The sequence below is a fragment of the Aethalodelphis obliquidens genome, unplaced genomic scaffold, assembly GCF_003676395.1.
Source record: "Aethalodelphis obliquidens isolate GAN/ISIS:26980383/991018 unplaced genomic scaffold, ASM367639v1 scaffold17, whole genome shotgun sequence".
NCBI lineage: Eukaryota > Metazoa > Chordata > Mammalia > Artiodactyla > Delphinidae > Aethalodelphis > Aethalodelphis obliquidens.
In genome coordinates, this window is record NW_020837961.1 from 26,536,139 (window position 1) to 26,548,812 (window position 12,674).

Below are 12,674 nucleotides of genomic sequence, written 5' to 3' on the forward strand. Positions count from 1 at the left end.
GTTCACTTCACCCCTTTATGCATCAGTTTTCTTCTGTGAAATGGAGAGAGCGGTACCAACTTCACTGGGAGGTTGGGACAAATGATGATATTAAGTGCCTCAAGGGTACCTGGCAAGAAACCAGGGAAGATGGGAGAGGGTAGCCGCAGGGTACCATGTCGGGGGGTGGGGTTAGTCTCTGCCCCCCTTTTCATCTCCTAGCTATGCGTGCTTCCGTCCAGCGTACCTTCTCCAAGGCCGTACGTTGCTCTTTCCCTCTGCCCTATATTTTTCGCCCTTTCTCTGTCTTCCCAAGGGCACACGCTGCCTTTTTCATCTTGACCTTGTCTCCGTTCCCCATTCGCTTTCGTGCTGGGCCCCTTCTCACTGGTTCTCCCCTTGAGACTCTCACAGCCAGGTTTGGTGACCCCCCTTCCTCAGCCAGAGTCCTGCGTGACTTTTTGAATTTTCCTGAGCTACCCGACTTTCTTTCCTCCCTCCTCTGGGAGGGAAGTTATTCCAGGAGAGTGTCCTCAAACAGCTTTCTGTCTCCTAGCTCTGCAAGTGTCTTCTCTGATGCTTGTCAGCACTCTTTTTCCTTGACTGGCCTGGGTGGTACCTTACTGCTCCCCTATTTGGGTAACCCAGCACATTCTCTTAATGCTTTAATGTCTGGCTAAAAGTATATCAATCTGCTGGGTGGAGTACCTTGGAGAATTCTTTCCTATCAGAGTATCAACTTGACTGGAAAGTAGACTTTTGATTTTTGCCCAAAGAGAGACTGCATTTTGGATGGGCAGTAAGTGCATGGGATTCCTTTAGGCTGCTTGGTACCATGCGTCAGTTTCTGAATTTTTCCTTCCTTGGAGGGCTTAGCGGCTGCAGGTGGAGCATCTCAGAGAGTGGGCGGAACACGACCCGACTCAGCTCAAGCCAGTTTTCACAAGAACCATGACCCTCTCTGGACCAGGCTAGACCAGGACATGAAGATCCAAAGAAATGGCTTTTTCAGAATTTGGAAAACTTGGAAATCACTGTCTTGGCAACATACATTCTATGAAAAAAATACCTAAATTGTGCGTGGTACATTGGTTGAATGATCCCAAATTTCACCCCTCTCCGGATCCATGCCCTTGTGTGGAGCCTTTGCCATGTCCACTCCGGGCTTGACCTTATAACTTGCTTTGGCCAAAGGGACGGAAACAAACTTGATACCATCAGAAGCTTGAGAAGTGCTAACCCTTTCTACTGTCTTAGAGCCTTGCTTCTTCTACCATGAAAATATGTCCAGGCTGGCCTGCTGGAAGAGGGGAGGCCACATGGAGCAAAACCATCTCAGACCAGTCGGCTGCATGACCAGTCCAACCCAGCCAAGCCTGGCCCAGGTGAGCAGAACTCCCCCCGCTAGCTAACTCATGAGAATAATAAATGATGGCTGATTTAAACCACTCGGTGATGGGGTGGTCTGCAGCTAAGTACCTGCTACTCTGCCCCATCTTTCACTTTGCTTTGGATCCAGGCTTGGTCTATGCTGAACATTAAGAGATCACATCTTAATCTTCTCTTAGCCAGTGTTGTTTGGGAAGCCACTGTTTTATTTCCAAGAAAAATGCTGCACCAGCAATTGCATGACTTGGAATTAAAGTGCTGGAGATACATGTAATCAAGTCATTTTAGTCTGGATACATTCGCAGTTTATCAAAAAGTATGTCGGAGCTGACTTTAACATAAAGGAACATTGTTTCCTTTTTGCTTGAGGGACATTGGTCATACGGAAGTAAACCAACCCCTAATTATATATGCATCATTATGCATAATTGTTCCTGCTTTGGCATACAGTGGCTGGCTGGCTCAGTGGCAGAGACTTAGTTCTTAGCTAGTGATTCTTAAATGTGCAGCTGGATCCTTTGGGCCCGAGAGCACTTTTGGTCTTAGAAATGCAGTCACACTTGACCCAAGAACGAGCCTTGGGTCGTTGCACAACCCTGGGGCCTCCACCCTACCCCCCACCGCTGGCCACAGCAGATTCACAGCCCACGATGGCTTTTGTTTAAAGTTAGGGGCTCTCTGCGACCAACTGTGCTCCCTAATAGGTCAGATTGCATAAATTTTAAGATATAAAATTACCTTCATTTTCAATTAAGGCTTTACAAATTTGTGCACAAAAGTTTTTTTTTGTTTTTTTTTTTGCTGTACGCGGGCCTCTCACTGCTGTGGCCTCTCCCGCTGCGGAGCACAGGCTCCGGACGCGCAGGCTCAGCAGCTGTGGCTCACGGGCCCAGCCGCTCCGCGGCATGTGGGATCCTCCCGGACCGGGGCACGAACCCGTGTCCCCTGCATCGGCAGGCGGACTCTCAACCACTGCGCCACCAGGGAAGCCCCACAAAGGTTTTTTAAATAGTTGTTTTCCCTGTGCTGTGTTTCACGGCTATGTTGTGTTCCAGAAATATATCAGTTATGTTAAGCAAGGTTGTGGTTAACTCTCAAATAGTCTTCTAGTTCGACTAATCACCAGTTAAATGACACATTAACAATGTACCTGAATTTCTCTTGTGGGAAATACATGTTTTCTAGTTTTAAGATGAACTCATAATTGCTTACTGCTCTTTTGTTGTTCGTATTAATGAGGGACGTCAAGGGGAGCAGCCTGTAAGGAATGTGAGAAGCATCACAGCCAGTTGGAATGGAGTCTCTTGATAGTCCAAGAGGACCTGGGGTGAGAGCAAGATTCCACTGTGTGGAGGGAGACCTGGGAATGAGACGGGGCATCTGGTCTACTCAGGTGAGTCTCGAAGTCTGTAAAATGAACAAGCTTCCGTGCGGTCGCGAAGATAAATGAGGCAGTGTACCTACAGCATTTAGTGGCTACATCAGTAGTAGTTATTGTTATAAAATTGTTATGGGGTATTTCAGTGAACCAAATATCAGCAGTAAGAAACAGGACATCTAACGAGTCCCCAAAGAGGATAATTAATATGTGGATTACACAGGGCTTTCTAACATGGGGGAAAAATGGTGACTCCATCTTGGATGTAGGCAGAAGGGCATATAATCCAGGTGGAAAAGGGCACAAAGTCCACGTGTTCCTACAGACGTTCAAATGAACCGTTTCCAAAACAACAAGTGATTAAAGTAAAGGATTTATTGTAATCTGCTTACAGTCCTTTGCAAAGACAGACATATGTTTTTGCATAAAGATATAAATTGCTTCATTTTAAACTAATTTAGTGTCTTTTTTAATTATATGAAGAAGTTTTGGTGAATTATGAATTGTACCAAACCAAGATTTTTAAGAGCAATATGGTACAAAAATAAGAGACAATTTGGACTGGGACAGGCATTCAACAGTGGATTTAGAATATGGCTTTGCTGTTTAATCAAGCAAAGTTACCTGGAGACACACAAAGAGCCAGTAACTTCGTTAATACAAAAAGCCGATGCAGACCGTCTCCATCCCCAAACCTGGTTACGTCAAGATTCCGATTTCATCCAAAGTAAGTCTGAGCTAAAAGCTGCTCTTGTGAAGCCATTTCTTTTCTAGAAACTCCCAGTCTGCATGCTGTGTATTTATCACCTTCCAAGTGTGGCTTTCATATTGCTGTGCATGTAAGTTGACTGTATTTAAAGATCTGCATAAAAATTAAATTCTTGAAACTGCAAATTATGTAAGAGAAACTCCTCCCTCTGAGTGCAGCTTTCGCAGGTTCCCCCTTGCACAAGGCAGGTGTCTTCTGAAAGACATGGTAATGTTGCCTGCATGGTGAACCCTGGAGAAAAGTGTTGATCCCAACGCTGCCATCTCCCGGCCTTGGGCTTCTCCAGCTACAGCTTTTAGGTTTTGGAAAAGAATACGATTTCACTGAGTACCTGATGATTATCATCACTTTTACAAGATTAATTTTGGCCTCTATTCAAAGTATTTAGTGCAATCATATTGTTAAGTTTCCCCAAAGATATACATGTTTGTGATTTGGGGCAAGAGAAAAAGCCATAAATTGCATCAGTGCCAAACAGATTAGTGAATTAAAAATTTTAGTGCCACTGTCTTGCTTATATGATCTGTAGTTTTTTTTTTTTCCAAAACTGTTTACATATAAAATTCATTTTTAAAACCTACCTTTTAAAAATCTAAAAACCCTCTAATCATCGTGCAGTCTCCTCGCCGTTCTGACTGAACCGTGCTGTGCCCACACACACCTTCCCAGTGCCTCCTGCCATGACCTCCGTGTTCCCATGACCAGTGCCAGGAGTGCAACAACCCCTTCTGAGACCAGAAGTGAACATTTCACCTTTTGCGGACGTAGCGCGTGCATGGAATTCTCTTCCCCCCAAAGGAGAAAATTCGCTTTTCTAAAATGGGATGAGGATACGCTCTCTGAGCCATCGCATTTCCAGTCTCTCTCTCCCCTAAAGCTGATTCTGCTTCTTGAGGAAAATGGAAAAGAGGCAGCTTTCCTAGAGCTGCTGCACTCCCCGGACATCCTCTCAGGGAGGGTGTCATCGAATGACGCCTTCATGGAGCTGCAGACACCACAGCGCGCCGTCCCCAGTGGAAGGAGGATGGAGCCGAAGCCGGAAAACGTGCTCAAGTCCCACGAACACCCCAAGCGGGAGACCAAGGACGAAACGAAAGTACAGAAGAAGTAGAAAGGCTTAAAGACAACCGAAGAGGTTTAAGTGTGGTTATTTACAACAGAGACTGTAAAATGGTAAATTAGATATGAAGCTAAAAAAAGGCACAGCTTTCCCTTTCTTAAATACACTGTAAACGGTTCATGATGCATGCAGAACGTTTCACTTTACAAAAAAAAAAAAATTTTTTTTTTACCTTGTTGGTTTAGACAAAGATAGTACTTAAATAGTCTCCAGCAAAATAGAATTCTTTCAAAAATACTTTCCCATTCATCCTATTAACCATTAAATTTTTTTTTTTTTTTTTTGTATGTGTCTCATTTACAAAAGTTCCTTATACCTTAGTTTAGGTCCTTCACAATTTATACATACAGTAATGTACAGCACAGCAAAAGACTGCAAAAATTATTGGTAAAGCCAACACAATAGATACTAGAAATTGAAACCAAGGCATTTGTTTGAACATCTTATCCGTTCTAATTAAATAATAAATGGAGGCTAGAGGGTGTGGATACCAGTGATGCAGAAAGACGTGGGCGAAGCAATGCCCCCAAGGGGGTCGCTAGTCCAGTCCACGTGCTCCGTTATTACACAACAGGAATCTGTATATATTTTTTTGTGTTTTTGTTTTTTTTAAATAACGAAAGAATATTAATGCCCCATATTGACTATACGCTTTATGTGCAAACCAAGGGTGAGCTTGAAAAAGTTCGTTAGTCCTTGAACCCTTTTAAAACAAGCGAACGATCCCAGAAACTACATGGCATAGTTAAAACTTCCATCTGTTAAAATATCAAAATCAGAGAGTTATTGACTAGATATGGCTTTTCATCCAGAGGAACAGGAACGTGTTTCTAAGTGCTGGGGGTTGGAGAGGGAAGAACCTTTCAGACTATGCAGGTCTCGCCAAATCCACGTCACCCTGCCCGCCTGCCTCCCAACCCTTGACATGATTTTCAACTTGAGCAACTGCTGAACAAGTAGGAATCAACCATCACGTGTCAAAAATATGATTTTCTTGGGTCCTTCGTGGGTGTGTAGTAACACGGGGAAACTTAAGGCAAAGTTCTTCTGGTGAGATGTCTCCCGTCACTTCCTGTGAAAGTAAAGGGTCTTAGCGTTCCCGGACTCCACCTTCGGCAGCTGGTCGCTGATGATCTCCACCAGCATCGCTGGGAACTCCACTTTCAGGGCCTGGGACTCCCGGAAGGTATAGAAGCAAAATTCCAGCAAGTCGCTCACCAGCTGCAACAGACAGACAGAGGGGCTGTGACATCAAGGCCTGATTCCCACCCTGTCTCCGGGCCCCTCTGAGTCCTAACTAACTCTGGAGTAAGCTCAGAGCAACATTCACAAATCCCACCGTGTCTACGAAGCTGCTTAATTAACGTGACTAAGTCATCCGTCTTGGGGGAGCAAGAAGGATGCTCAACGTCCGCTGCACGTAATAGGTCTTTCGTGCAAAACAGATTCAAACAGGAGCTGTGTCATTGTTGAGTCTTAAATATATCAGCAGCAACAGGGCCAGTAACAGAGTTCATAGCAGCAGGGTCACTGAATTGCTCTCATCCAATCCTCATTTATAAATGTGTGAATTGGGCGGGGCAAGCACCTGCGTGTAGCTTTGGGTCCTGGCGCTGGGCCTTCCCCAGCTTGTAAGGGCAGGTGCTGTGCCCCCTCGAGGCCTGGCTGGGCCCTGCCAATGGAGCTGTGGCCGCAGGGGGAGCCAGACTTCCACCGGCAGCCCCCTGGCCTCATCTTGCCAGTGTCCTCCTTCCTTCAGGACCCCAGTCCTGAGCTGGGGGCTGGGGCTGAACTTCTCAGCCCCATTCCCAGCTTTATTAAGATATAACTGACATACAACTTTGTGTGAGTTTAAGGTGTAGCAGATTTGATACACTTACAATATTGCAAAATGAGGAACACCTCTATCAAGGTACGTAGCTACCATTTCTTTTTTGTGATGAAAACTTTTAAGATCTACTCAGTAGCTCTTGCGTGTAGAGTACAGCATTAGTACTATAGTCACCACCATGCTGTACACTAGATCACCAGAACTTATTCCTCTTAATAACTAGAAGTTTATACTCTTTGGCCAACATCTCCTCATTTCCCCCACCTTCTGGTGACCACCATTCTACTCTCTGTCTCTATTAGTTTGCTTTTTTAGATTCCACATATAAGTGAGATCAGATAGTATGAGTTTTCTCTGACTTATTTCACTTAGCATGATGTTCTCTAGGTCCATCCATGTTGTTGCAAATGGTGGGGTTTCCTTCATTCTTATGTCTGAGTCATAGTCCGTTATGTGTGTGTATGTGTGGATATGGATAAAGATGATACATAATATCGGCCTTATCTAATATCGTCTTTATCCATTCATCCATTCTCAGCCCCTTGGAGAACATGAAAACATCAAGGAAAACATCTATGTCTTTCAGCCTGTCCAGCCATTTTCCCTACTCTGTGACCCAAGGACCTTTCCTATCCTCCTGGACCTGAACTACTCCCAATTCGGTAAGGTTAAAAAAACAAACCAACCCACAAATGCAGTATAGCATTACTGGGTGCTATTCTCTTTACTAGGAATATACTTTCAAATCAGAAAGTATACATTCTAATTTTTCTTTAGTTAATTCTGTATCCTATCATGGGAAAAATGACTTTGGGTCATTTCCCACTGTATTAAAGCAGACAACATTAACATTACATGTCAAAACGGTCATCTTAGTAAAGTGTTTTTCACTTTATTAAGTGAAAATCTGTAACTTTCCCTCAAGATTAAAAAAACCCAAAACAATTAGCAGGCTTAAATTGAGTCACGTAGTAAATAACTGTGTGGTAAAGGCCTTCGATACAAACCAGGAATCCAGAAAAACTCATTGGGAGCTGTAACTGGTGCTTCTGTTGGTGCCTGAAAATGCCCTCAGTCTGTAGACTGATATCTTCCTAGGTAGGTCCAAGGACTGACTTTTCTGTACCCACAGGAAGTTGGGGCCAAATAAGCTGGGAAAGAGCACAAGGCACCATCTGCTGTGGGCTTGTTCAGACACACTTGTGCTTGCTTAGTGAGTGATACACCTCAGTTTCCCCATCTGTAAAATGGGGGCCGTGAGAGTATCAGCTGCAGAGGGGTGCAGCAGAGGCTGAGTCAGTGAACTGGCACGGAGTAAGTAAGTGCTGAACAGATGCCAATTCTCAGTCATCCTCTCCCTCTTCCCAAACTCCTTCAACCATCACTTTTCTCTGCAAACTGGGACACAGCTTGCAGGACCTGCTCTGGGTCATCTTTGTGTAACCTGGTCCTCAGGCCTTCCTTCTATAAAATGTGGGATGGGGGAACTTTGTGTTTGGCCTTTCCTGGAAAGAGTCTTGAAATAGACTTGGGGTGGCAGGTTTCTTAATTGTTTCCGGTGGTGGGCCAGTGGCTGCGGGCGCTAAAAGCCACACTGGGTCCTGCTCTCCAGGTGTGGTACCACAGACGAGTCTCACTGTGGCACCGGCCAAGGGCACTCGGGACCCAGTTTAAGTTCATCCTGATCTCTGCCCCTGCCACTGCCCCCGAGGGTCCCTCTGGGTGGCCACCTTCAGGGCTGTGAAGGAGGGTGTTTTTCCTTTTGAATTTTAACCCAAGCGTTGACATCCGAGTTTCTAGGCCATATTAACCCCCCCCCCCCCCAACATAGGACAGCTCTGCTTGGCGGCCACAGCCTGCACATCTCCGGGGCTGGGACTGGCTCACATCCGGTGATAAAGGCTCCCGGTGCTCAGAGCGTCTGAGGTGTGGGGCAGGGGTGAGGTGGAAGGTCATGGTGACAAGGTGGCCTTGGCATATGACCCGAGGGGGGTGGAGCTGGGCCGTGTGGCACTCAGGGAGCAAGTGTGGGGTCGCTCAGGGGGTTCAGAGCAGCAGGAAGCTTGTGAGCGAGCCTGCAGTGCCAGGGCCGCTGAAGGGTTTATGCTTGTAAACAGGAGACAGCACTGCCTGCAGATTCCTATATACAACGAGAGGTAAGGAGCAGAGTAAATCAGTCCGTGAACCTGAGGCAGTGTGCAGGGGAGCACCTCTGTGAGCCTGTAAATGGGGACAGGTCCCCTGCCCCATCTTTAACACCCACACGAGTATTGCCTAGGAGATGCTGGGGAACTAGACCAGATGGAGAGAGACCAGGGCCAGGGGCTCAGCTGTTTTTCCTGGCAGGTTGGCTGGGGGTTAGGTGTCCCAGACGCTACTCACAGACCCTGCATATTAACCGGGGGCTGGCATTTCCCGTGCATCTCTGGTTCACGTTCCATGGACTGGGAAAGCAGCTCATTTCCAGTTATGAGCTATACCCAGGGCTTCTGTTCATAATAGATGTCAGCTGCTGAGGGATGGGGGCTCTCCTGGGGCACATGGGGTCAGCCTGGAAGGCCAGGGCTGGGCCTCTGACCCTGTGAACACCTGGAGAGGGGACCCCCATTACCACTAACTGACCAAGATGCCTGGGGGCCCCAGCAGCTACCAGAAGGCGCTGGCTGCCTCACAAGCCTGCCAGACCTGCCTGCCCTGGGAGGGCTGCAAACCTCTGAAGATCCCAACCCAGCAGGGCCTGAGCCAACGGCTGCAGTTGCTGGGGTCAGGGATCATCTGAGAATCGAAGCCAGGAACCCCCCAGTCACTGAGTGGCCAGGCTGCAGGACCTGCCTGCTGACCCACAGTGCATTGCCAGTGCGCCGGGCCCTAGGGGTCCCTGGCCCTTAGCGGATGTCTGAGTTGGCCTGTTGCTGAGGTTGGTACGAGGGCACCACCCCTCCTGGAAAAAACAAGGCACGGGGAGGGCGAAGCTGCAGGTGGTCAGAGCATGAGGCGGTGGGAACTAGGTCCTGAGAGCGGGGGGGGGGTCACATACTGTTGGGTCAGCAGAGATGTTGACCCATCAGAACAGATACCGGTTCCTGAGCCAAACTGCCGTGTCACAGCGAAGTGTCCAACGGTCACGTTACACACGTGTGTCTCCTGGATGTCGGCCTGATGCAAGGCAGGTGGCACCTCTGCCAGAGCCTGGAGGAGCCAGGAAGCATGGGGACAACCAGGTATGATGCGTGTGCCCTCACCAGGCACCATCCTGTCCTCTGCCCCAGGTACAGGGGGTTGGTTGGGGGCAGGCAGGCCCCACGGTCACAGCCTGGAAGGCTGGTTAATACTAGGCTAGAAGGAGAGTCAAGAACCCTAATTATAATCAGTAATAAGAGTCCATATTATTAGGAATCAGAGAGTCCTGCGTTGACTTCTCATTCTGTACAAAAGGCATCTGTTGGGATCACAGAAGTCTAGCTGGACGCTCAACATGATTTATCCAGAGCCCGATGTCAGGGCCACAGCTGTTAGGGTGACAGAGGAGCCTGACAAGGTCACAGGTTGACTGGTGGCACTTTGCTTGTTCGACACTGAAGCTATCAGGCTCAGTCGGTGCCTATTTCCCACTCTGTCCACTGAGTCATCGCCTGTGGCAGGCCAGTAGCTGGGCCCTGCTCCCACCATGAGCTGCAGTCTCTTGGAGGCAGGGGCACGCAGGGAGGGTTCGGCACTGCTGTTCCAAGATTACACAATCAGTGAGCAGTGACTGAGCAACTGAATGATAACAGCCTCTCTGGGTTGGGTCCCACGGGTTTTCAACAGCAAGCCCATGTCTCATAAGTTAGCCGCTGACTCTAGAACTTTCACCTCATGAGGATGGCGCTTTGGCTTGAATTGAGCATTGGGAGGTTTGAAGCTTTATTTGCAAAGATCAGAATTTTAGCCAGATATACTGATAGCATTAGGGGCAAAAGATACACAGCTTCAACTCTAAATACTGTTAAGGTATAGACAGAAACGACTAGCAACTGTCTACCCTCTAGCAATGGCCTTCTGAATGCTGGAAAATGATGCACAGTGATTATATAAGGAGTCAGGGCTTCATTCAAAACCCGCAACCGCCACCCAGTGAGGGCTAGTGTGGAAGATGCTGGCATGTGCACAGGCTGGGTCCCCGTGGCCACGCAGGACTGCTTCTCTCTGGCTGGTGACGTCTCAGCAAAATGTGATGGTAACAACACCCCCTCAACTTGGTAGCACTTGTTTCTACACCCAGAAGAAAATGTACCTTTAACAACAAGGTTAGACTGTTTACTCGTGGATTCCCTTTGAAAACCCAGGCCCTGCAGTGAGGCTACCCCGCTGAGTGCTGGCAGGCTCTACTAGAGGCTGAGTTTAGGAGAGTCCTGAAGGCCTCCTAGAGGCAACTGAGAGAAGAAGTATCAGCAAGAGACCATCAAAGAGTACTGTCAGCATCATGACGCTGACAATGCCCCCCTTTCAACAAAGAATTAGTCATCCATCCATGAACAAAAGCACCTTTGTGGAGCTCTGGGATCCGGTCCCACGTGCAAAGGGACCTGGGGAGGAGTCTTGCCCATCTGTGCATCTGGTAATAGGCAGACAGACTTTGGCATGGGCTATGAAACCAGTGAACCTGTCCCAACCCCTCTTGCCATGGTCAGGAAAATACCTGGAGACTGCTGACCTGGGCAGATACCGACTGACAAGGGAGAAATCGCAGAAAATCAGCCTTCCCAAGGGGAGACGCCTGCACACCACTGGAGCAATAAAATTAAATGAGTTTGGAAGTAGTGGAGAGGAAAGAACTTTACCAGCGCTGTCCCAACCCCTGGCGACACTGCGTGGGGCCAAATTATCAGGTAGCAGCAACCTCTCCCCCAGGAGAAAAGGAGAGTGGTGAGTGAGTGCTTGGCTACCCTCGTGTTGCAGGATACAGCTGGAGAAACCAGTGGCACCCAGAGTACTGAGGTGGGACTTCCATGACTGGGAGGAGGAGGGAGGAGATTGGGAAAGAGACAGATAGGAATATCCAAGGGCATTAAAGGGACACAGCCATTAAGGTCTACCCTGAGCCTCTGGGGATCTCCCTAGAGGGTCCACAGGTACCCCCCCCAATCCCTGAGTGCTAAACTCATACCTCCCCCCACTCTGCAGCTGGCATCTTGTGCACACTCCTGAGTGTGGTGGCAAGAGTGAGCTCCAGTAGACAGGAAGTGTGCTCAGAAAACAGGCCAGGATCTGTGGGCTACGGAGAAACCACAAACTTGAGCTACAGTGGTGCCACTTTCTGGAAAACAAAAAGGGGCCTCTAGTAGCCATCCTGGGGAGCTGTAAGAACCAGGAAAGACAGAAAAGCTGCAGAATTCTGCCACAACGAGAAGCAAAAAGGAGTGGAACAGATGTATCCTTACAAAGGCAGAAGAGCGCCAATGAACAGACTATCCCATCTGAAGGCAACTAGCAATAACTGAAGACAGTATCTGCCACTTCAAGTGCAAGAAAAAGGCAACGCAAAACTACAAGGAATATGAAAAATCAAGAAAACGTCATCTCCAAAAGATAATAATTCTCTAATAACTGAGCTCAAAGGCATGGACTTTTGCAATCTAGCTAAATTCAAGAATTGCTGTTTTGCACAAACTCAGCTACAAGAAAACTCAGGAAGACAGTTCAACAAAATCATGAAGAAATACAGGCTCAAAATGAGTAGTTTATCAAAGAAACACAAATCATAAAAAAGAACCAAGCAGAAATTCTGGAGCTGAGGAGCTCATGGAATGAAGTGAAGAATGCTATAGAGAGCATCTGCGGTAAAGCAGAGCAAAGGAAGAAAGAATAAGTGAGTCAGAAGATTCCAAATTATGCACATTAAAGGAGAAAAAAGAATGAAAAAGAGTGAAGAAAGCCTATGTGATCTAAGGGATTCCATTAAAACACCTAACATTAGAAAAATCAGGGTTCCAGAAGGAGAAGAGAGGGATATGGGGCAGAAAATTTATTTAAAGAAATAGCCAAGAACTTCCCAAACCTGGGGAGAAAACTCTGTTTTCTCAATGCAAAGAGGCTTACTCTAAAACATGTTATAATGAAACTGTCATACAGCAAAAATAAATAATTCTAAAAATAGCCAGGGAAAAAAGATTGTAACCTACAAAGGAACTTCCATTAGGCTATCAGAAGATTTCCCAACAGAAACCCT

The 12,674-nt window shown here is 47.2% G+C and overlaps 1 protein-coding gene across 1 annotated transcript in view; it reads right to left on the reverse strand.

The window, feature by feature from the left end:
* Nucleotides 1-3,103: 3,103 nt before the first annotated feature.
* The window catches only part of NR3C2 (nuclear receptor subfamily 3 group C member 2), a 370,425-nt gene continuing 360,854 nt past the window's right edge, over nucleotides 3,104-12,674 (reverse strand). Inside the window, exon 9 of the mRNA XM_027117133.1 lies at nucleotides 3,104-5,856. Within this exon, the coding sequence (XP_026972934.1) occupies nucleotides 5,701-5,856 (156 nt within the window). The 3' untranslated portion in view covers nucleotides 3,104-5,700. The remainder of the gene's footprint in view (nucleotides 5,857-12,674) is intronic.